Source organism: Eschscholzia californica, unplaced genomic scaffold, assembly GCF_041429995.1.
Source record: "Eschscholzia californica isolate CP2 unplaced genomic scaffold, dmEscCali1.0.p SCAF_2, whole genome shotgun sequence".
Taxonomy (NCBI): domain Eukaryota; kingdom Viridiplantae; phylum Streptophyta; class Magnoliopsida; order Ranunculales; family Papaveraceae; genus Eschscholzia; species Eschscholzia californica.
Window position 1 is genome coordinate 4,281,334 of NW_028238309.1, and position 25,895 is coordinate 4,307,228.

Sequence of the window (25,895 nt, forward strand, 5' to 3'; positions counted from 1 at the left end):
ATAACTATAACTATCCCAAATAGCTCTAAATTACGAACCCAAGAGATATTAGACCCAACTATACAGTTATCGAAATAACTATCGTAAACCCACCAAAAACGGACGAAATAGAAAATTTTAAACGGATAGATATGTAGAACAAGTCGATTAGAGTTACCTGAAATAAATTTCAGTGAATTCCGACGAACGAGCGCGAAGAAACACCGAATAAAGTTTATATCCCTATGAACCCTATTTCCCAAACGTTGTTCCTTTCTCTCATCATCTGTAAATTCGTTTGGAACAGAAATGAAATTGGAAAAAAAGAAGTAGGTGGGGACGTGGGGTTATGCTGGAATTTGGTTGTCACGTGGAAGCATAAGTGGTTAGGTGGTGGGAATTCAAGGAAATTTGAGCTGCCACATGTTTAATAAAGAAGTGGCCATGAGATTAATTCCTTTTAAACCCTCCATTTACATAGACCTCAAACACAAGTCCCTCTATATTATTATCTAATTAAATCCATTTCCTTTGGTTACCATTTGACCCCCAATTTAATGTATTTCTAAATACCAAATAGTCCTTCTTTTAACCGTTGTCTTTTATTTTTTTTTCCGAAAACATGGGATGTTACAAATTAATACCTTCATGGTCTTGGGGTAAAAGTTGATAACAAAAAGAAGAAAATACCCTACTTTATTAATTAGGTTAATTTTGATTTTTAAAAGTAGGAACTAGTCATATTAGAGAGAGAATAACAGATAGAAGAGAGGAAGAAATACGAAATTGAGGAGGAGCCAGTCAGATATAGAGAGAGAAACTAGGAGAAGTTTTTGGTTGTCCCCCTTTAAAAGTGATTAGTATTTTTCCACCTCTTACCCAGTTGTCCATATAAAAAAACTAGTTGTCCACATATTAGCTACCTTTTTCTAACAGTATTAAAAAGAAGTATTGTTTTTCCAAAAAAAGAGGGAAGTATTGTGGGCCCCGTGCAGTGGGGGGCCCAGTGCGGGCGCCCTGCCCGCACTGCCCACTGCACGGCCCTGGGTGGTTGAAGCAAATTGATGCTGATGTATTTTCAAGAGCCTAAACCCTGATTGAAGTTTCGATCAAGCAAATTGATGTACTTTCAACAACCCAAATCTCGATTTTGAAGACCCTAAACCCTGATTGTCATCTCGATGAAGCATTAGTTCGTGATTAACGTTGGTCGAATTTTGAACTTCTCTGTATTTTGTAACCTAGATAGAAGCTTCAAATTCCTTTCCTGCACGCAAAACATGACATACTGGTTTGTTCTCACAACCATTTAGGGTTTTTCTAAATTTCTACCATTTTCACGGTAGTCTATTTGTTAATTTCTTCTCAAGTTGACACAATTCTATTTCATCCTAGATCATTAAATTTCTGTTCAAAATCATAACAAATTGAAAAAGGCATTAACCAATATCAATTGATTTCCAATGACAAAACAAATGGTTTAATATCCCTAAGCCAGATTAAATTTTTGTTCAAATATCTAAATGGGTGTCACAGTGAAGTTCAATTTCAATTAGTTCCCATTCATTACAAATATGGAACATAAATGAAACTAAAACAAAATCTTGATTCAATTAAAATCATTGAAAAGAAAAAAAAGAAAAAAAAAAACAGGAAGCAAAATCTTAAATTGGATGACTACAAATGTAACTAAAAGGCTCAAGATTAGGTTGGAGTTTAATATGTTGCCTTTCCAAAATCAAGATTTTACCGGATTATTTTTTTTGACATATTTTTTATTGAAGTGGTAGGTGACATATTTGGGAACCTACGAAACTTTTCTTTTGTGGGGCCAACATCATTATCGAGGGAGCTTCTAGATGCATATTAGGTAGGAGCTTCTAGAAGAATATTAAGTGGAAGCGATAAATTAGCTTTCTCTATATAAACCTAGCCATGTATTTTTATTTTCATATGTTTCATCTTGTTTTCAGTAATTCTCTTCATTCCCCTCCTCTAATCTTTATAATTTTTTTTTACTATCTTCTCAATTCTCCATTGGAGGATTGATAAAAACAGTAGAACCAAAAAGGACACTATCTGAAATATAAGGTTTGTGTTTTCTTTTTATTCTTTTCATTTTCAAGATTTTTTTTCTACAATTATTTCTCTGGTCATATCTTCTTTACAGCTTAAAATTTTCTTTAGATGAGATATGTTTTTGCAGTTCATTAATCTTTATATTTTAGTTTGTTACTTTTGTTGTCCTCTTAACCATTTATTCATTTCTTTGATTTGTTTCAATCTGTTCTCATATTCGCTCTTAAATTATCTCTTAAGTTTTTTCAAATCACAATCCAATTTAAAACTAAAGAGTTTTAATCTTTATTCCCTTGTTTACTTACCCTTACTCAATTTTGATTCATAACAATTTTTATTTTTTGTCAGATCTAACCAAAATCAATTTCATGTGTCAGATCAACTTATTTCCAAAATCAGATCTACATTAAACATCAATTGATAAAATGTTGCAGACAAACATTTCCACGCCAAATTTTATTTTCTCAAAGAGGATCCATCTTCTTTTCAGAATTTAGCTCCCTATCTTTATCATGCCAAATGTTTCTTGTGTTCATAAACTCGAATAATTTTCTTTGCGCTAACCCTTTCTAGCTTTGCTCTTTCTGTTCTATTCAGATTATCCTCTACAGAATTTATCGAGGTTTATGGAACAGTAAAGGAAGTGATTTAAAACCAAGGTATGCTATATTTTAGATTTTTTTGACTTTTTTTTTGGCAATACATCTATGACTATATTTCCTTTCCTTACAATCTTTACCAATCAGATCTGATACTCTTAATTTCATTCATTTGATTTCAATATTGTTTACTATCATACTTCATTAAGCTTGATCTCTAATAGTGTTTGTACGACGAGTTACACTTTAGTAAATATAGTATCTTCTGAAATCTTTTCACATTCCAAAAAAGCTCAACTCAAAATCATTACGGTGTTACCTTATAAGGTAAATTTATAACTTTACCAATTTTCCTTAGCATATCTAAACATGCATCATGCTTGAACTCCAAAATTTGAAAATGAAGCTACAATTTAAAATTGTATCATTTTGAGAAATATGCAAATTTAAATCGAGTAGTGATTCAGTATGAGCTTGAGCTCAATACTGAAGATTATATAAGATCAATCCATGTCAGGAACTTAATTATAATTGTTCAAGTACACGTGATAAAATCCATTTTAGGAACTTATTTAGGAAAATCCGTACACTGATTAATGGAGGGTAGAATCTTTTTAAATATATACTCTCGTATAAGGAAGTACAAAGTTGGCAATGAAAATCCGAAGACTGATTAATGGAGGGTAAAATAACATTTTTAATGTGGTGGAGCATTTGTAACAAGTGTGTTGCTAGTGTGGGTACAAAATACGACTAAAATTTGGGATTTCCCAATTTGATCGTATTACTAAACCCTAAAAAAAAAAAAGAAGAATTATGCAAATTATGGGGAACCCTAGTCACTGACCACAACTTTGTTCACAACCATATACAAACCCAACTTAATCATGATGAAAACCACATTACTCCCAAAAGTCAATCCAAAACTTCTTCTAGTTTTTTATATTTAATTAAGTCATCAGACAATAAAAATTGCTCCCAACTCTATCATTTAGATTTTGTCAATAAACACCACCACATTCTAGAAGGATCATCATCTAAACTCAAACTCCAAAATCTCATCAACCACCCTCCTCGTGAGAAACAAAACCTAGTTGGTTCATGCAATGGTTTAGTTTGTTTCTCTGGGTATCCTTACCGAAAACCTACTTACATATGTAAAACAATTACGAAAGAATTCATTAATCTCCCAAGAACCATCTTCAGCCGTCGATGTAACTCTTTGTATCAAACATGTGGTTTCGGTTATTTAAACGAAACCACATGTTTAATATCTGGGTATTCCTTTGTAATTGTATTACATATGTAAGTAGGTCTCTTGTAACGATACCCAGAGAAGCAAACTAAACCATTGCACGAACCAACTAGGTTTTTTTTCCACTTAAAAGCAGGGTGGTTGATGAGTTTTTGTAGTTTGAGGTAAGAAGATGATCCTATGATGTTCTGTTTGACAAACTCTAAATGGTAGAGTTGGGATCTATTTTGTTTGTATGATGACTTAATCAAACATAGAAAACTAAAAGAAGTTTTGGATTGACCACTTTGGGTAATAATGTGGTTTTCATTAGTATTATGATTAAGTTGGCGTTGTATATGATTGTTAACGAAGTAATGTTGTGTGAGTAGGGTTCCCCATAATTTGCATACTCGTCTAAATTTTAAAATCTTGACAAAGACTCTTTGTATACTTAGCATTTCCCAACCTTCACAAAAGTTCTCCATCTTCAAAAAAAGTTCCTTTTCTTCTTTTTTAGGGTTAGAAATCAGAGTTTCACTTTAATAAGATATCAATGGGGGTTTAGTGATATGATCAAATTGGGAAATCCATATCATATCTGATCAGTTGGTCATTCCAAGTTAAGGTCCCTGATTATCTTGCCTTCGGTCTCTGCTTCCTTCCCAATTAGATTTAGTATCCCTTTTTCTGGAGGAGGGATCTGAAGGAGTTGAAGGAGATGTCCTTCGACCAAGGTGACAATGCGAACAATTTGTCGGATAGGACAATTGATGTGGAAGATCATCAAGTCCGATTGATTTAGGGATCGTAGAGTTGTAGCTAGAGACCAACTACGATCGTCGAATTACGAAGTAATTCGCGGCTAACTTCGATCGGATCCTACAACGGGTTACACATAAGAGTGACAAATTGATCTAGGATATGACTAGTGGGAGTGAGATATAATCATGGGAGTGTCCCATAAACATATCTCATAGGCCTAAAAGGAATTAGGCAAAGATAGTACAAAAAGGCCAAAAACCTTCGGGTACTTTTAGGACTCGGATTGGGCTGAATTTTGGAGGGTTAGTTGCTGATATAATAAACATTATATCTGCCAATTTTCGTGGTGTTTGGACACCTCCTCCTTGGGGAATTGAGAAAATACCAATAGTTGCTATTTTCGACTATTTCCCTAAATCTTATTCTAAAGGGTGTTTTAGGAAACCTAAAAGGAGGTGGATTCTTATTAGGGTTCTATATAAACACTCTTAGGGCAGAGAATAAGGTGTGGAATTTCTCTCTAAGCTTTCTTACTCTACCACATCAAGTAGAGAGGAGAAAGTGAGCTAATTCCCATTACTATCAATCTAGTCAAAGAAGAAGGTGTTCTTCTCCAACCACCATTGGTGTGCTAGCTATACAACAAGGTGGGAGATCAAATTGATTGCTCGTGTCCCAAGTAGAGGAGCTACACTTGAAGCTCTTGGTCTTCTTCAATCAATTCAACTAGTTCGAGGGAAAAGCGATTAAGGTAATCTACTATCTCCATTAGATTAATTACTAGTTTTGCATGTGATCCTGGGAATACTAGTGTAGACATTAGATGTCATATTTCCGCTATAAACACTAGTAGAAGGGTGTAAATCCCTACAGTGGCGTCAGAGCCTCTTGCTATTAACTAGTTTTTGCTAAGAATCGAACTAATTTATATGCTTGATAGTTTGAAAATTGAGTTTATAAAAGTATTTTAAAAAAGGTATTTTAACTCATAATTTGATGGGATTCAATAAATTTTCAAATTGAGAATCACATTGATGATTAAAAGTGTTTTAAAAGTCTCAATTTGATTGAATTTCAAACTAATCCATGCTTGATTAAATTGATAGTTATGTTTAAAAAGATTTTAAAACATAAAATTTGATTAATTTTGAATTGGATTCAAAGATTTTTCAAAATTGATTTCAAAATTGTTCTTTGAAAAATTTCAAAAACCTAGATTTTGATCCAAAATTGGTTTGATTAAGAGTTGTTTTTAAGTTTTGGAAACTTTTGAAAAACAAAATTTTGGAATTTTAGAATTTTAGAAGTGTTCTAAAAAGAGTAGTTTTGACTTTAGGAAGCTCTCAAAACAAATTTGGAAAAATTTAAAAGTTTCTAAAAGTTTTAAATTTTTTTTAGAAGTGTTCTAAAAGGAATTTCAAAAATTTAAGAAAAGTTTTAAAAATTGGAAAATAGCAACTTAGAGTTGCATAAGAAATTTTTTTTTTTTTTTTTTCTCTTTTTGGAAACTAGGGTTTTGAAAAACCCTAGTGTCCGGCCAGGAAGCTTCCTGGCCGGACCAGAAGCTCCTGGATGCGTCCTCTGGACGCGTCCAGAGCAGCTGCTGAGACGCGTCTTGAAGACGCGACCAGCAGCTGCGACAGAAGCTTCTGGACGCGTCTTTGAGACGCGTCCAGAGCAGCTACTAAGGACGCGTCTTGAAGACCCGTCCAGGTCGCGTCTAAGACGCGACCAGCAGCTGCGAAGGAGCTTCCTGGACGCGTCCAGAGCACTCGACCAGACGCGTCTGGGAGGTTCTGGGTGTCTCGGACTAGTCCGAGACACCTAGTGCTGGTCCGGTCCAGTACCAGACACGTCTAGGACGCGTCTGGTACATGGACTAGCGTCCTGGCTCCGGCCAGGACGAGACCAGGCCTTGATAGGCCTCGGCCAGGACATGCCGGCCCTATGGGCCGTGCTATGTCCGGACCTTGTCCGAGCCCTTTTTGGGCTTGGGCCGGGACTTGTCTATGACTTGTCCCGGGCTTTTTCGAGGCTTTTCGGACCACGAAAAGGGACCATCATTCGAGTGGGAGTTTTTGCCAAAAATTTTTCCGATTCCAACCAAATAATTCCAAAATCAATTCGGGCCATCCAATAGCCCAAAACGGATTTCTCTTTAATTTGATTTATGAAATCATTAAGAATCGAACCAATATTTTTTCCGAAATTGACCCGGGCTTTCTCGAGCCCAAAACGGAGTTTTTCTTAAAGATGAGTTTAGAAATCATAAAAGATAAAACCGGAAAGCACCATTAGTAGAATTCTTCGAATTTAGACTTAAGGTCCATAATGTGACATGTGATGTCAACAAAAGTATCTCCCAAGATAATCATGCATATATAATTCTTAGCCTTGATATATTATATGATTGCATGTGATGTGAATGCAGGAAACTAGTATGGCCATAGATTTATTTCTTTATTCTTGTTTTAAGCACGGATGGGTGCATGCTTTGTAATTAATTTTAATTTCAAGTTTATACGATCTGCGAATCGTTAGAGTCTTGTAATTAGAGTTTAGGGTCTATGAGTCCATTGAAGAAACTCGAGGATGAAATCCAAAGGCGAGTGGGAGAAATCAATGGAGGTTCAAAGATGGCGATCTAAGACGAACCAAAAGGCAAAACAAGAAGAAAACCAAGGGTGATTAGATCTTCTAGGTTAGGGGTCATACTAGGATCCATGTCTGCTTGATTTACTTTCTCGCGCGCATTTACTTACTTATTTACGCTTTATGTCGTGGATGTTAGTTAGGCTAAATAGTTCACCATAACAAACGCCAGACTAGCGTAAAAGTCCCCAAAAGTAATCTTGAGTAATCGCCTATCCAGATTAAGACACTCGTTGCGCCCTTGTTCGAGGAAGGTGGGTCGGCCTTCGCAGAGTACCTCCTCTACCTTGGGACAATGCGGGTAGGTCTATAGAAGAGGCCTACACGTCTAAATGGTTCTACTCAACGAGATCAGCAAGAGAGTCTTGGATACTCGAGGCAAAAGGATAGATTAGTCATTCATTAATGAAATCTATCAACCAAGAGTCATAAGGTATGATCAGTGAAGTCGTTCGCTCACCCGGAACGACGGAGTCAAAGGGTAGGGCCTTCGTCCGCTTTACTTCGAAGAACTGGGGTCTTGGAATCACTAATTATTCAATCGGGGACAGTTTTATATTGAATAATGTGGGAAAACTAATGTTTTTCAAAAACGATAACGAGTTTTAAAACTTTGCCATTACTTTATGTAGTTTTAAAGATGACACAAGGAAACAAGTTCGACCTTGGAACATACCTAAGGAAGGTGTTAAACGAAAACATCCATGAAGGAAGGAATCGGGAAATACTTCAAATATTGGATGGAGAGTTTAAAAACAAGCTAAATGTCTCAGACTATCCATTTTTGAATTTTTTGACTGCTAAGAAAATAGAGCATCAAGAGGATGATCAAAAGAGGGCAGAACCAGAATCAATGACTTCTCGATTGTTATCAGCCATGGAGGCTACTCTTAACGAGAAACCTCTGAACATGGAAGTCCCCTCCATCACTCCGAAAACTGAGGATTCAATCCGAAGCAAAGCGAGAGTGGAGAGGTTTGATACAACCAGTAAATTATTGCGTCTGCGCCTCGAGAAAGGAAAACCATTAGGTCCTCATGTTCGGCAAATGATAGAACTCTTTGCTAAACTAGAAGAGCTGGGTTCTCCTGTTAGCCAATCGGCGGCTAATGACATGATCCTCTATTCACTTCATGAAGGGTTCAATCTATTTAAGATGGAATATGCGATGAATGGATGGAACAAGCCTTTAGAGGAACTTGATGCAATGCTTCAGGCAGCAGAACGACTAACAATGGACTTGGAGCCAAAGAATAAGATTCTTGTGGCTCAAGAGAACAAGAGGCAGAAGAAGAAACCCGCGTTAAAAGGAAAAGGCAAACGTATTGCTAAACCTCAAAACAAAGGTATTCAATCTACGTCAAGATGTTTCTACTGCAGTGGCATAGGCCACTGGAAAAGAAACTGCCCTAAGTTCTTGGAGGACAAAAAGAATGGAACAGTGGCTTCCAATTCAGGTATAAACAGTTAACTTATCAAATACTGAAAAATTCCCAAACCTTGGTATATGATACCTAAAATTGCCCTTTCATTGTGAATGTACAGGCGCAGCTGGGAACTGAGTATTTGGCTAAGGAAGACAAGATCCAAGAGGGAGCAGAAGCCTCGACTGCTAAGGATGCTGAAAGGGATCGAAGTCTACTTTAGGCACTATTCTAGATTAATCGTTTTCTAGTTTTTTAACATCATCTCTGTACTAAGTATTATGGAGAATCAATAAAGAACTTTATTTCTAAATTGAGATGTTAATAAGTGCTAAATTTAACAAACTATACCAAAAGATTCTAAAATTGGTCAAAAACCTATAAGATAGGTTCATCCCAATCGGAAAGGGATGAGGACAACAAGTCCACTATAACCAAAACATGAATCAAACTGACAAGAAAGAAAGCCTTGAGTCAAAAACAGAGATTGATCTTCAAACGTACTTCTAACCTATCCATATTTGGAGTGTCCAAAAGGATTAAGATGAAGAACACGAATCAAACTCTATCCTCCAAAATCCATTTAGTCTAGACATAGCTTCTCACAAAACTACCAAAATTCCGTCTAACAGCTAAGCTTGTAAAAGCATTACAAGAACTAGCTGATATCTGACGCAATTTCTTTTGAAAGAAATTTGGGCTTCTTCCACAACCAATCAAGAGAACAAAGTGTTTGTTGCTCATGATAGTATTCTTCTAATAATTAGCACACCTGGTCGTCTGGGAGAAAAACACTAATTATTACAAGAATAAGTGGGAGAAAAGTACAAGTCGATTTAATTCGATCATGAGAAAAATCATGGAGGGTCATGAAGAACAATCATGAAACTTGTACAAGACGATTAAAGTCGACCAAGAGCAACAAACTGCGGCTCCTCGGAAAAGGAAAGGTTAAAGACATGATCTTATAAACCCACCGCACAAAAGCGAATGTCATTCGCCGGAGAACTCTCAAAACAAGTGAAGGTGTCTCTAAAGGAATATCTTAAAGTAATTGAGAAAATTCCAAATTGTTGTTCAAAAGCCCTAAAAGGTCAAATCTCAAAGACACAGAAAATAAAGGTTATTTCTGAAGAGATAAAAGACCTGCGCAGAAACGGAAACTGACTCTAGATTTTGGCTAGAACCCAAAATCATCGTGGAATCCATATCTCGTCAAGACATGAAGCTTGATAATTTAAGTCAACAAAAGACCTAAATTGGTTTTCCAAAATAGAAAACTGAGAAGGATGGAAACATTCGTGTTTCCCGAAACGAGACAAGAAGAATAAAGATTCTTCCAATCAAGTTATGTCCACAAGCATGCTTCAGAAATCTATCGACGGATTAAAAGCACGCAAGAGTTAGAATCTTCGATTCAAAAGGCAATCAGAGAAATTTGATTCCTGGAGAATGAAGAAAATCTTGAATCACGAGTTTCAAGAAGGTAAGTGGGAGTAAACAAACCTTCCGAGTCCGTATGCAGAGTACATACAAAAGATTGAGTACGACATAAGGTGTTGTATAACAGTAACGAACTGACTCAATAAAGGACCACACACAAAAGGATAAAATGCCATTTTGGGCATCTGAAGATCTATAAGCATAGATCAAAAGGATGATAGGATTAGAGAGACTCAGTACGCTGAGATGCTTGAGATCCGAAACAGAAAATCTAAGACTCGGAAAGTCTAAAAGAATTTCGACCCAAAAACTCATGACAGAGGGCGTTGCAAAACTCGGAGTCTAAAAGACACCGATGAGCTAGCACGCATGAGAGAGACATTTATGTTCGAAAACATAAAGTCAATCATGTTGGACATGATTAGCATTTAAACATCCGAATTCGGATTGGAAAACCGAAACACTACTTAGTACATCCTAGAAGGCTAAAGGATGAAGTAGTACAAAGTTGAACATGTCATCGTAGCAAACTTCCAGACATGGAAGGAAAGTAGGCTAAAAGTGTTTTAAGCCGGGAACTGTTGCAAATACTACACAAAGAATTAAAGGCCTTAACTCTAGTAAAGATTACTAGATATTATCAAGGTTGAAGATAGTAATCTTCAAATTAATTGATAATAAGCAAAGTTTAAAACCGACTACCACGGTAGTCAAACTAAACTGTCACCTAAGACATAGTATGAGATTCATACACAGTCTAAGGCATGAGGTGTAATTTTAAACCTCGACAAGTAAAACTGAGTGGGTAAAAGGAGTTTAACGGAAGAGGCTCAGATTTACAACTCTCGTTATCAGAAATAATAAGAATTATTTCGCCAGTCGTCTAAACTTGGTTTAGTGTTTAAACGACAGTCCATAGATAATAAAACGTTCCGAATAGGTTTGTCAGATACGTGATCTGATGAATGAAACCCTGTTAAGTGAACTTGGAATATTTATTATCAAAAATCCCTGGTCCAGGTCATTGCATGGACAACAATGACTCACGAAGACTAGCACGGGAGTCGATGGGTTAGCGCAGTTTCATGGGCTATAGGAATAGTATATTCTATTCGACTACGTGGATGTATAAAAGGTTTATACACTGGATAACCCTCAAATGAGAAGTACATCATTCGTGATGAACGTCAATACTTCTCATAAAGACAATTGGAGAGATTCCTCAAAACATGAGTGCTCCACTCATCTTATGTAAGGAATGCCCGACTTTGGTTCCGTTAAACGCCGCGCCGTAAAAGGAGGTTATAAAGACGGATACTGGGAAGGACAGGATAGACATGAAGTTAAGTGGGAGCGCAAGAATGGATTGTGTCACCCTAATCACATTAGGTACAAAGTGTCTCAAGGCCACTTGATGAGTAGCAACTGAAAATGCGTGGCCGCGCTCAAACGGATTAAAAGTTAATCGTTTGTCTTTTACAGTTGTACTCGGATATCAAGAAAGTCTGAATGATGTGACGTATCAGATGGGATACTAAATTGACACGGGAATCGAGGCATTGCACATGTTCTAAGTCCAAGTGGGAGTCTGAAGGAGTTGAAGGAGATGTCCTTCGACCAAGGTGACAATGCGAACAATTTGTCGGATAGGACAATTGATGTGGAAGATCATCAAGTCCGATTGATTTAGGGATCGTAGAGTTGTAGCTAGAGACCAACTACGATCGTCGAATTACGAAGTAATTCGCGGCTAACTTCGATCGGATCCTACAACGGGTTACACATAAGAGTGACAAATTGATCTAGGATATGACTAGTGGGAGTGAGATATAATCATGGGAGTGTCCCATAAACATATCTCATAGGCCTAAAAGGAATTAGGCAAAGATAGTACAAAAAGGCCAAAAACAGGGTTTTTGGGCCTAGACCGGTTCGGGTACTTCTAGGACTCGGATTGGGCTGAATTTTGGAGGGTTAGTTGCTGATATAATAAACATTATATTTGCCAATTTTCGTGGTGTTTGGACACCTCCTCCTTGGGGAATTGAGAAAATACCAATAGTTGCTATTTTCGACTATTTCCCTAAATCTTATTCTAAAGGGTGTTTTAGGAAACCTAAAAGGAGGTGGATTCTTATTAGGGTTCTATATAAACACTCTTAGGGCAGAGAATAAGGTGTGGAATTTCTCTCTAAGCTTTCTTACTCTACCACATCAAGTAGAGAGGAGAAAGTGAGCTAATTCCTATTACTATCAATCTGGTCAAAGAAGAAGGTGTTCTTCTCCAACCACCATTGGTGTGCTAGCTATACAACAAGGTGGGAGATCAAATTGATTGCTCGTGTCCCAAGTAGAGGAGCTACACTTGAAGCTCTTGGTCTTCTTCAATCAATTCAACTAGTTCGAGGGAAAAGCGATTAAGGTAATCTACTATCTCCATTAGATTAATTACTAGTTTTGCATGTGATCCTGGGAATACTAGTGTAGACATTAGATGTCATATTTCCGCTATAAACACTAGTAGAAGGGTGTAAATCCCTACAGGATCTCTCCTCCGGATTTTCCTCTTTGTTGTTTATATTATATCTATAATAAGATCTTGGACTGTAGGTTTTAGAAAGAGACTCTATGGATCATATCTTATTCAACACAGTTCTTCTTCCTGGATTCTTCCTCTTTTTCTTGTTCTTTTCTCTCTAACATGGATCACATATTCATTTCCTAAAGTTACAAAAATTAAATTCGATGAAGGATTTAATCCATTTGTTGGTGATTATATATGTTTAAGGAATGGAAGTACGGATAAAGATGTCAGTGAGAATAGAAGATTCAATATCACCTCATTCTATGATGAACAATTCAAGAAGATTGAAGATGAAATTACAAGTCAAGAGAAAAGAACAATCAAGATTTCACTTTTATTAGTTTAATATTATTGTTAGTAATTTTCTTTTTGTCGACCTTTAAGGTCTTTAATTCTCGATCTATAGGATCTTTGTGTCTGTGTCTAGTCAATTATTTTCCTTTCATGAGGCACTTTACATTTGAATGTATGTAACTCTCATGAAGTTTTCAGAGGAGAAGAATAAGAATTCTACCATGTACTTTGTGATGTTCACTGATGAATGAAAGTATGGTTTTGATAAAAAAAAAAAAGATTTAGTTCCCTGTACATCTGAAAAGCAAACCACATTTTTATCATTCTTATGAACTTTTTTTTGATGCAAGATTCTTCTCATGAACTTACCTTTCTGCTTTTTTGTTTCTCATTCTCTTGTTAACTCCGGAGTCCTTTTCTGTTAGTCATTAACTTCTTAACTAGCATCATCAAGTTTGTCAAATGAAAATGAAAGAAGCCAGATCTATCTTGATACACTAGTTCGAATTTATTTTTCTATTCAACACTTATTATGAACAACTATATTTTTTTTGAGAATTCGACTACGTTCTACATTAGTTGTTACAAGGCATTGATACATCATCAAGATGGAATAAGCACGATACCCGCCTAATTTAAACTAAGAATGAAAGAGGCCTAAAATCCAACAACAAAGAGGCTTAAAGCCCAAAAAATTATTTCATTGTTTATAGCCTAAATTACATGGGATAAATCTTGATGGCAAACTGCTTCCACCGAGACTCGATCCACGACATCATAGACTTAAGAGGGGTGTCCAACCGTTACACCAAAGAGTGGTGGACTATGAACAACTATATTGTGTTGTGCTTGTTTGCAACGTATTATTTATGTCCGTGAGACACTACTACGAGAAACAAAAAATCGTTTTAGGAAGAATATAATTTTGTATTTATTATCGTATACACACCCGACCAGGGCCGTGCCTGAGATTTTGAGGGCCCAGTGCAAAATTTTATTTTGGACCTCTTGTATAGTCAAGAGTGTAAAAAAAATGTATTTCAAAAAGTTAAAAACCAAACAAACACAAAATAATTTAACAGTCTAACCAAAAAAAATTAACTCACCCTGTATTTGTGTAAAACATTAAAATATTAACACTAAATCTAATTAGATCTTCACAAAAAAAAATATACTAAATATTTACTTTGGTAGACACAATTACGATGACTAAATATACTAAGAACAAAAAGTATTTTTTCTTACCGCTACATGATGCTCTTAAAAGCAGTAAATATACAAAGAATTTATGTCAAAAACATAACAATAACCTATAAATCGTTAAAAAGAATTCAAAATCGTTACATATACAAAGAATTTATGTCAAAAACATAACAAAGTATTGATCAATATACTACCGATATGCTAACTATTAAATGTAATAATTGCTTTTTTGTTGTTGAAAGAAACGTAATTATTATTTGGTGAAATAACGAGAAAAATATAAAAAATAATAAAAAGAAATTTGACGTTACACCAAAATAATAGAAGACAAAAATACAGATTTGAAACGAAACAATTTTGTTTTTGAAAAGCTACCTAGGACTCATTAACTTGAAAGAAAGATGAATCCTTCCATTGAAACTGTAAAATTATATTGGGTGAGGTCTAACTTTTTACTATATAGAGAGAATAAATTATAGATTTAGTTAGGGAAATAATTTACAACATAGAAAGAGAATAAGTAATAGATAGGAAGAGATCAAGAAAAAATAAAACATTTATGGAATGTTTAGATTTTGAGAGAGACAAGACGTTGTGTGTAAGAAAGCAATTAGATTTCAAATAAATTAAGATACGGTAAAGTGGAGAGGCCCCACATACTAAAATGAATTTGAAGAAAACAAAATTTATTTGGCTATCAATTAGGGCCAATTAATAACTACACTAGTTTTACTTTTTTTCTAAGAGTATTAAGAGGAAGTATTGTTTTTCCAAAAAAAAAAGGAAGTATTGTGGGCCCCGTGCAGTGGGGGGCCCAGTGCGCGCGCCCTGCCCGCACTGCCCACAGCACGGCCCTGGGTGGTTGAAGCAAATTGATGCTGATGTATTTTCAAGACCCTAAACCCTGATTGTCGTCTCGATCAAGTAAATTGATGTACTTTCAACAACCCAAATTTCGATTTTGAAGACCCTAAACCCTGATTGTCATCTCGATGAAGCATTAGTTCGTGATTAACGTTGGTCGAATTTTGAACTTCCTTGTATTTTGAAACCTAGATAGAAGCTTCAAATTAGGGTTTGGTGGGAAAACCCTAATTTGGGTTGTTTAAGCAAATTGATGCTGGTTTTTAAAGTAAAATTACCGGAGTCCGGTGGAGCCCGCTCAGGCAGGCGGGCTCGGACGGGCTACGGGCTCTGATATGGTGACTTCCGTCCGACCCGATCCGCCCGACAACTAGACGCGGGCTAGGCATACTCGTGCCCGATCCACCCGCGTCCGACTATATATTGTCCGAGCCCGCCCGATACCCACCCCTAGTTATGCCTTCGGGATACAACAACTATCTTTTCATAATTTAAGATGATACTGCTAGGCGAAACCTCGTACATAATGTGAGCTCTTGGACTGAGTCGAATGGATTTTCTAGACACTTTAGTCCCTATTCTAATCGTCCAAACTTTAAACTTAAATTTCTCATTTATCCGGAATCGGATACGAGCGATTCTTGTCTCTAAGTTGAAGAACTCAACGAGATGAACGCAATAATATGCTCCGTTTTTTAGTTTGATGGGTCGTGTGTCAATCCAATATCGACTTTGATTCCAACATATCAATTTTCAATAGAAATATTAACCATCTCATTCATGTTGTACTGCACCCTCTTTACCTAACGAAGGAGAGAGAAAGATTGTGATAAAGGAATAACCGTCACAAGCAATATATTTCAGGGTGGTTGTTAGTGGGGAACGGGAAGTCGTTACAACTAACCAATTCCAAAACTTTTAAATTTTTTGAGTTGAAACTGCCAAACCGAAAAAAGAAAAGAAAAGATTGGTGAGCAGTTAATACGGTTCATGCTAACTGAACCTCCAACCGCACCCACCCCCCACTTGAGATCAAACGGTTAATCTCCCTTTCTCTCTCCTCCCCTCTATATAATTCCCCAGTTTCATATCTACCCACTTTCACTTTTTCTCAATCAAAGAAAAAAGAAAGAGGAAGATGGTGGCAATCAGCGGTGGAGATCGACTGAAAGGATCATGGAGTCCAGATGAAGACGCCAAATTAAAAACCCTAGTTGAATCCCACGGCGCCCGTAATTGGTCTCTCATTAGCTCCGGTATACCGGGTCGGTCTGGGAAATCATGTAGGTTAAGGTGGTGCAACCAGCTGAGTCCGTCGGTTAAACACCGTCCTTTCAGTCAAGACGAAGACGATATTATCATCAAAGCGCACGATAGTCACGGCAACAAATGGGCTACTATTGCACGCCTTCTCCCTGGTCGTACCGATAACGCTATTAAAAATCACTGGAATTCTACTCTTCGTAAACGATTCCCAACTGAGTCGGCCGTTTCTGTTTCCTCCTATCCAGATACTGAGTCAGAATCGCCACCGAGTAAGCGGCCTTGTCTTCTTCACGTTGGAGTTTCGTCTTCTTTGCCAGTGATCGATGATCGTCAGGAGAGTAATGGGTCGGATGATCCGGGGACGTCGTTGACGTTATCATTGCCGGGGGAGAATTTAATTCCGTTTCTTCCTGTACACGATAACGTAGAGGAGGTGGTGGTTGTGAAAGAGGCAGCGGCACCGCCAGTAATTGAAATGACAAAAGAGGAGGAAAGAGAAAGAAGATCATCTTCGAAATACGAGACGGAGATGAAAGAGATGTGTTTGATGAGTATTATGCACCGTATGATTGCTGAGGAAGTGAGGAAGTACATGGATAAATTACTGAGTGAACCCGGTGCTAGACTTGACCGATTTGAATCGGATAAAGATCCGTAACTGAATTAACATAAAATATCCATCTTTAGATGTGATTCAGTTACTTTTTTTTTTTTTTTTAGGTTTTAAGATGTCAGATACGATTAATAGAATCAGTTGTAATCCACCTTGCAAAGTGGAAGTTCTAGAAGAGATATTTCACTTAGTTTGTTTTGTTATTTTGTTCTATTCACAACTTTTTAATAGCAAAAATGATAGTATGCCTGGACAATATCCTGGCCGAATCACGGCCGGGGTACTTGGACGGGCAGGATCTAGTGAGCCTGAACCGGCCGAGATATTGGCCGAGCATATTATCAGTGCTCTTTTAATAGTCTTTTTTTTATGCTAACTTGAATTCTAATTAGAATTTTGATTGTTTGTTTTGTGTATCTAACTCAGTTTGATGGTGTATTGGTGTGTGTCTAAGTTTAAATCAGATACTGTGTGAATCAAAATAAGTCAGACCCGCTCGGTTAAGACTATTAAAAAATGAACATAGTGTTCGTCCTAAGTGACTTCTAGACTAACCACTAGTGGGGGTGGGAATCGGTAGGGGAACACCCACAGGTAATTCCAGGGCCGTGCCTGAGAATTTGGGGGCCCAGTGCAAAAGTTTAGTTTGGGCCCTTCGTATAATCAAAATATAAAAAAATTAGGCACAAAATGATAACGAATTCAAAATAATTTGACTATAAAGATAATTGATCGTTTATTTATCAACTCAAAATGTATTATTTAATAAAAGAAAAACTCAAAATGTATTTAAAAAGTATTTGAAGCAAAAAATATTACTTAAAATTTGTTCTCCTTGCATTTTTTGAAGCAAAATCATCAACTAAATGTTCGTAATCAATCTTGTCTAAGAACCCACTTTCAATGCTGAGCAAAGCTAATCCATTTAGTCTGTCTTGCGACATGCTTGATCTCAAGTATGATTTTAAGAGCTTTAACTTTGAGAAACTCCTTTCTGCTGATGCAACTGTGACTGGTATAGTCAATAAAATTCTGTAAGCAATGCTACTAGCTGGAAAACAATTCATCTTCTTCAAAAAATCTAATACATCAGTAGCTTTCGTAATCTCTCTTGGCAAAATAGTTTGCAAGAGTTTTAACTCCACAAACAAGTCATCTGCTTCAACATCAAAATGTTCTTCTTTCTTGAAACTATTTGAAAGATTATGACAACAAGATTTTAATTCTTCAACACCATACCCACTTAATTTTTCCGGTCTCAACAAAAAACCAAAAATTTCTCATATTTTTGATATTGTTCAAATCTTCTCTCTAATGAACCAATAGCTTGATCTACTAATAAGATGAAATAATGAACTCTAAAACTTTCTTTACCTGATGGTGGAACTAATTGTGATGATCCATCACCAGTCTCATCAAAATGTCTTTTTCGACGAATTTCACGCCTCTCAGGAAAAACTGGGTCAACTTGCATTTCAATAGCCATTCTCTTAGCATCAACCATGGCCTCTTCGAATCCGGTTTCTCTATACATCTTCAGATAATCAATCAAACCTTTTATTAACTCTATAGCTACGTCAATATGTATGTCCTTTGTCTGCAAACGTTTGCTTACCTTATTAACTGCTACCAATAAGTTGTACCAAATTGTTAGACTTAGTAAAAATTCAAAATTATCAAATTCAAATCTTGCTATTGATCTTGCCTCACTACTTATTTTAGGTTCAGTGTCACTTTCTGCGAGTTGAAGTAAAGCTTCTCTAATTTGTAGAGGTTGGGTTATGATTGCCTTAATACTTTCAACACGACTCTCCCAACGTGTAGTCGACAATGACTTCAGAGTAACGCCTTTCAAATTATCTTTTAAAATTTGCCAACGCTTTGTAGAATTTGCGAACAAAGAATAAATTCGTTGCACTACTCCGAATAAGTTTTTCGCTTTACCATGAGAATTAGCTATGTCACAAAGAGTTAAGTTCAGTAACCACATGCAGTATAGAATGCTCGCGGATTTATATCTAGAAGTCTTCTTTGTACACCGTGGTTGCACCCTTTCATATTTGATCCATTGTCATATCCTTGACCTCGCACATCATCAATCTTAAGATCTAAACTCTTTAATGCTTTTTGTAACTCTTCAAAGAGTCCTGATCCAGATGTATCATTGACAATCAAAAATTGTACAAAGTATTCTTCTATTTTCACAGGACTTGCAGACATATCAACACACCTCAAAACTAAAGTCATTTGTTCTTGATGATTGACATCAGGAGTGCAATCAAGTATAACGGAATAATATTTTGCTTCTCTCACCTTTTTAAGAATCGCATCTCTAACTTTAGAAGATAATAATTGAATCAATTCGTTTTGAATACGATTACTAAGATAATGATGTCGAATTTCATTGTCTTGAATTCGACGAAGATGTTCTTTCATCAACGGGTCATGTTCTGCCAACATCTCAACAAGACCCACAAAATTTCCGTTGCATTCTTGACCAATCTTGTAGTTGCTTCCACGAAATGCGATATTATACTTCGAAAGATATTTTACTATTGAAATCAACCTTTGTAATAAGAATCTCCAATGATCCTTTTCTTTTTGAATTGAGTCTTGTATAGCTTGATCAATTGTATGCTTATTTTGAAATCGAAGCTGCAATCCAATCCAGGTGGCCATGTTAGATATATGGTCATTGCTAAGCTCATGTTCTTTAAGCCTCTCACTAAGATGTCTCCAGTCTCCGTAACCATCATTTGCTAACTGATTTTTTGAGAGTTTTTTCTTGAACAATTTCCAACAAAAGCAGAAAACTTTATCGTCATCTTTTGAGTACACTAGCCAAATTCTATCATGTTTTTCTCCGTTTGGTAATTGTCTAGTGTAAAATTTTGACGAAAAACATCTATTTGCCTTATCTTTAGGACCTTTCTTTAGTGATAAGTCTCTAATTGGACCTTTTTGAACTAATAGATCTCTCCATTTTCCAGCAAGACAATCCCAAATTTTGGGATCATAAATATTATCTGGAATTTCATCAGTTGGTTCGTCAACTGACTCATTCAAATCATGATTAGGAATACCACCGTCAAACTCTTCATCAACATCCACGTTTTCGGAACTCCCCCCATGAACCATATTATGATTAATATTACTTTCGTCTTCAACGCGAACTTCAGTTGATTCTTCATTATTTTGCTCAGCTACTGCCTCTTCAGTCAAAATCGGTTGTTGTTCTCTTATAATGAATTTATCAAGAGCTCCTCTTTGTGATTGAATCAATTTTTCTTCTTTTTTTTTCTCTTGCCTCTTGAAATTTCCAGATTTGTGTTTTTTTGGTGCCATATATTATAACTACATGAATAAAATAGCTTATCAATAATAATATAATAAAAATTATTGAAATATAAAATCGTAAACCTAGTTGGATATTTCTTTACAAAAATTCTAAAGACTTAATCTGATATAGCAATTACAACGATTAAATTAAAGCAATTCCAAAAAAAAAAACGATTAAATTAAAGCGACTGATGTACCCACAATGAATTATTGTTCTAATAGTTAATAAATTAAGGTGATTTTGATGCAATTATTTCAACTTCAACATAAATTTAACAACTAAATTATAACAACAAGAAGAGAAAATAGGAAAAACGATACGTTACCCGGTGATATTTAGAAGAAGACTTAAGTAAAATAATGAAAAAATTGTTTTGCACCAACAATTTATAAAAAAAAAAAAGTTAACTTAAAGTCTTAAACCGACAAGCCGGTTTCTAAGAAAAAAAAACCGGCTAACCAATTTTAGTATATAAAAAAGGTGATTCCCTTGTAAGGAAAGGAAAGGAAAGGAAAGGAAAGGAAAGGAAAGGAAAGAGTAAAAGAAAATTGCCAAAAGAATCTGGAGAGAGAAAGGGTAATAATCTAGAAAAGAAAGTAGAGAGAGAATTAGTAACTAGCCAGGAAAAAGAAAGTAGAGAGAGAAAGAGATATTCTTGGCTTCTTGCGTCAATGTTAGTGGAGAGTGGGCCCCTTCATTTACTTAAATATATATACCCTGGTTTTTTTATGGAGTTTGACTTGTTCAAACTTCTTTTTTTGTTTTTTAATTGCTTTTTAATGGGAGTATGGGACACGGAACACAAGACTACAATAGTATTAAAAAATTTTTTGGGCCCCTCATTTGTGCGGGGCCCAGTGCGGGCGCCCTGCCCGCACTGGGTACCGCACGGGCCTGGGTAATTCAAGCATCGCATGCGGAGAGATGGGCGAACTCGACCTTTGCACATTAGAGCTAGCGGGTATTAGGTCAACCTTTTTGAACCTTTTTTCGTGCCATTGCCCGCCAAGCTCATTACCTGACTCAATAATGAACTCGGGTTTGGCACAGGTCACGTATCGGACTCGATGTATTTTTATCTTAGATATATGCAACGCTCATGTGTTGTACCTTGGGTAGCCGCATCCACGCATGGCCGACCATTAAATATATCGGTCGGACAGGGTAGCCCCTTGCAGGTAATTGGTGCCCATTGTCCCTTGTGGGCTCCAGTCAGTCGAGTGCCCATGGGCGGATCCGGGACTACTGTTCTTTTTCCAACCCCTTGCGACTACCACATTATCTTTAATTATAATCCTCGTGGGGGTCGAAAGCCTTCGATGATGGCCTGAGGATGATGGGATCACACCTTTAAACTAATTTAAACTAATCAATTTCATGTCTAAATCCATATTTAAACATAAAATCATCTAATAAATCAAGTTCGAATCTAATTCGACTAATCAGAGATAGTTTCATGTAACCGGTTCGTGATGCCACTGTAGGATTTTGTGTGTATCTAATACAGTATCTAGTGTTCTAAGCGGAATCTCAAACATCATATGTTAACACTAGAATACCCAGAATCATACACATGAACTAATCAATGAACTAGAAGAGGGATAAATACCTTTATCGTGTTTTTCCCTCGAACCTTTCCAATAGCGTGTGAAGATCGAGAGCTCCAATTGTAGCTCCTTTACTTGAGACACCGAGTGTATAGACTTGATCTCCCTTCCTTTAAGACTGCTAGGACTTACTAGAAGGCTGAGGAATTACTCTTCTTCTTGACTAGATTGATAGAACGGGAGCGTTTTCTCTATATCCCTCTCTCTCCACTAGCTGTATATTGAGAGAGAGAGAGAGAGCTGTATATTTTTCTTCTAGAGAAAAATCCACGCCTTTTCTGTTCTCTAATGACCCTATTTATAGAGAAACCCTAATTAGAATCATATTCAGATTAGGTCTTTCTATTTTCGGGTCACAGAAAAGATAATTACCAAAATACCCTTTTGGGGTATTTTAGCTATCCCCTTTAGTGTGGCCGGCCAGGGCAGCCCACTATGGGATTTATATGGCCGGCCCACTTACCTTGGTCGGCCATCACATGGCCGACCCAAACAACCTTCCTCCGAGCACCCCTTTTTAGACTCGGTTCTTTCTATCTTGTTTCGAATCTCCATTCGAACCTTTTCGTCTTATTTAGTTGGATCCAGTCCATCTTTAGCCTGTTAGCCGCGAATCATCGAATTGATCCGACGATCGTAGTTGGCTTCTAACAAAGCATTACGACCCCTAATTGGACCGGACTGGATGATCTTCACAGTATGGTCATCGTTATCCTAGCTGACAAATTGATCGCATTGCCATCTTGGTCGAAGGACACTCCTTCGGAAGGACATCTCCTTCAGACCGAACAGATATATCATTCAGATACAATCTATGTAAATCTTAACAATCTAAATGGTTAGTTTGACTTGGTATACGGGTTCATTTGTTGGGTCATTGACACACCCGAGTGGTCGGGTGTGTATACGATAATAAATACAAAATTATATTCTTCCTAAAACGATTTGTTGTTTCTCGTAGTAGTGTCTCACGGACATAAATAATACGTTGCGAACAAGCACAACACAATATAGTTGTTCATAGTCCACCACTCTTTGGTGTAACGGTTGGACACCCCTCTCAAGTCTATGATATCGTGGGATCGAGTCTCGGTGGAAGTAGTTTGCCATCAAGATTTATCCCATGTAACTTAGGCTATAAATAATGAAATAATTTGTCGGGCTTTAAGCCTCTTTGTTGTTGGGTTTTAGGCCTCTTTCATTCTTAGTTTAAATTAGGCGGGTATCGTGCTTATTCCATCTTGATGATGTATCAATGTCGTGTAACAACTAATGTAGAACGTAGTCGAATTCTCAAAAAAATATAGTTGTTCATAATAAGTGTTGAATAGAGAAATAAATTTGAACAAGTGTATCAAGATAGATCTGGCTTCTTTCATTTTCATTTGACAAACTTGATGATGCTAGTTAAGAAGTGAATGACTAACAGAAAAGGACTTCGGAGTTAACAAGAGAACGAGAAACAAAAAAGCAGAAAGGTAAGTTCATGAGAAGAATCTTGCAACAAAAAAAAGTTCATAAGAATGAAAAAAATGTGGTTTGCTTTTCAGATGTACAGGGAACTAAATCTTTTTTTTTTATTAAAACCATACTTTCATTCATCAGTGAACATCACAAAGTACATGGTAGAATTCTTATTCTTCTCCTCTGAAAATTTCATAAGAGTTACATTCAAATGTAAAGTGCCTCATGAAAGGAAAATAATTGACTAGACACAGACACAAAGATCCTATAGATCGAGAATTAAAGACCCTAAAAGTCGACAAAAAGAAAATTACTAACAATAATATTAAACTAATAAAAGTGAAATCTTGATAGTTCTTTTCTCTTGACTTGTAATTTCATCTTCAATCTTCTTGAATTGTTCATCATAGAATGTGGTCATATTGAATCTTCTATTCTCACTGACATCTTTATCCGTACTTCCATTCCTTAAACATATATAATCACCAACAAATGGATTAAATCCTTCATCGAATTTAATTTTTGTAACTTTAGGGAATGAATATGTGATCCATGTTAGAGAGAAAAGAACAAGAAAAATAGGAAGAATCCAGTAAGAAGAATTGTGTTGAATAAGATATGATCCATAGAATCTCTTTCTAAAACCTATACTCCAAGATCTTATTATATATATAATATAAACAACAAAGAGGAAAATCCGGAGGAGAGATCCCTCCTCCAGAAAAAGAGGTACTAAATATAATTGGGAAGGAAGCAGAGACCGAAGGCAAGATAATCAGGGACCTAAACTTGGAACGGCCAACTCATCAGATATGATATGGATTTCCCAATTTGATCGTATCACTAAACCCCCATTTGATATCTTATTAAAGTGAAACTCTGATTTCTAACCCTAAAAAAGAAGAAAAAGAACTTTTTTTGAAGATGGAGAACTTTTGTGAAGGTTGGGAAATGCTAAGTATACAAAGAGTCTTTGTCAAGATTTTAAAATTTAGACGAGTATGCAAATTTGTTCACAACCATAACAAAGGCAACTTAATCATAATAATGAAAACCACATTATTACCCAAAATGGTCAATCTAAAACTTCTTTTAGTTTCCTATGTTTGATTAAGTCATCATACAAACAAAATAGATCCCAACTCCACCATTTAGAGTTTGTCAATAAACAGAACATCATAGAATCATCTTCTTACCTCAAACTCCAAAAACTCATCAACCACCCTCCTATTAACTGGAATCAATACGTAGTTGGTTCGTGCAATGGTTTAGTTTGCTTCTCTGGCTATCGTAACAAGAGACCTACTTACATATGTAATACAATTACAAAGGAATTCATTAATGTCCCAAGAAGCATCTTCAGCAGTCAAAACTATTTTCATGGGGAACATGTGGTTTTCGTTACATTCCTTCTACGGGCGAGTATAAAATTGTTAATATCTGTTATGGTTTTGACGATTTGGGACATGTCTATGTATTTACTCTTGGTGGTGCCAGTGATCGTAAAGGTACGTGGAGAAAGAAAAATTATAAAATCAAGTACCCATTAACAAATCCTTATTCATCACCAGGTATCTTTCTAAACGGGTCTCTTCATTGGTTTGAATCCACAAGAAGAAAGATTCTTTCTTTTGATTTGGTTCATGAGAAATTTAGTCGGGTTGATTCAAAACCATTTACTGAATTCTGGTCATAAACAACCTTTGCTGTTGTGGAATCAAAGCAATAAAGAGACCCGTTTAAAAAGATACATGCTGGTGATGAAAATTGATTTACTAATGAATAATTGATTCTATAATTTTTCATTCTCCAGCTGCCTTTATGATTACTCGCACCGCCAAGAATAAGTACATAGACATAACCCAAAATACCACAACAGATATTAACAATTTTATACTCACCAGTAGAAGGAATGTAGCCGAAACCACATGTCCGATACAAAGAGTTACATCGACCCCTGAAGATGGTTCTTTTGTAATTTTATTACATATGTAAGTAGGTTTTCCGTAACGATACCCAGAGAAGCAAACTAAACCACTGCATGAACCAACTAGGTTTTGTTTCTCAAGAGGAGGGTAGTTGATGAGTTTTTGGAGTTTGAGTTTAGATGATGATCCTTCTAGAATGTGGTGGTTTTTATTGACAGACTCTAAATGGTAGGGTTGGGAGCTATTTTTACTGTCTGATGACTTAATTAAATATAAAAAACTAGAAGAAATTTTGGATTGACTTTGGGTAGTAATGTGGTTTTCATTATGATTAAATATAAAAGACTAGAAGTTCTCCTCCTCCTCCTTTTTTTTTAGGGTTTAGTGATACGATCAAATTGGGAAATCCCAAATTTTAGTCGTATTTTGTACCCACACTAGCAACATACTTGTCACAAATGCTCCACCACATTAAAAATGTTATTTTACCCTCCATTAATCAGTGTTCGAATTTTCATTGCCAACTTTGTACTTCCTTATACGAGAGTATATATTTA

General features: G+C 36.2%; 1 protein-coding gene, 1 long non-coding RNA gene and 1 pseudogene across 3 annotated transcripts; 2 read left to right on the plus strand and 1 right to left on the minus strand.

Moving 5' to 3' along the window:
• Window positions 1–1,930: 1,930 nt before the first annotated feature.
• Window positions 1,931–13,275, plus strand: LOC147555420 (uncharacterized). Its single transcript, XR_015235128.1, has 3 exons — window positions 1,931–2,070; window positions 2,656–2,717; window positions 12,964–13,275. It is a non-coding gene; the product is annotated as an uncharacterized LOC147555420 (long non-coding RNA).
• Window positions 13,276–16,227: 2,952 nt separating this feature from the next.
• Window positions 16,228–17,202, plus strand: LOC147555421 (transcription factor MYB44 pseudogene; annotated as a pseudogene). Its single transcript, XR_015234955.1, has one exon. The product of XR_015234955.1 is annotated as a transcription factor MYB44 pseudogene (transcript).
• Window positions 17,203–17,814: 612 nt separating this feature from the next.
• On the minus strand, window positions 17,815–20,344 carry LOC147555422 (uncharacterized). Its single transcript, XM_086657786.1, has 4 exons — window positions 19,039–20,344; window positions 18,615–18,955; window positions 18,374–18,533; window positions 17,815–18,050 (listed from the first exon to the last, which is right to left on the minus strand). The coding sequence occupies exons 1-4, from the start codon at window positions 20,342–20,344 to the stop codon at window positions 17,815–17,817; spliced, it is 2,043 nt and encodes a 680-aa protein (XP_086513912.1).
• Window positions 20,345–25,895: the final 5,551 nt, after the last annotated feature.

What these genes read in the sequence shown, in the direction of transcription:
- LOC147555422 (XM_086657786.1), bottom strand. Translation starts at nt 20,344, where the DNA reads ATGGCACCAAAAAAACACAAATCTGGAAATTTCAAGAGGCAAGAGAAA. An exon ending in TATTGGTAGCAGTTAATAAG is followed by an intron (nt 18,534 to 18,614) that starts GTAAGCAAACGT and finishes GATTATCTGAAG; the next exon opens with ATGTATAGAGAAACCGGATT. An exon ending in ACAATTAGTTCCACCATCAG is followed by an intron (nt 18,051 to 18,373) that starts GTAAAGAAAGTT and finishes ATTGTTTTCCAG; the next exon opens with CTAGTAGCATTGCTTACAGA.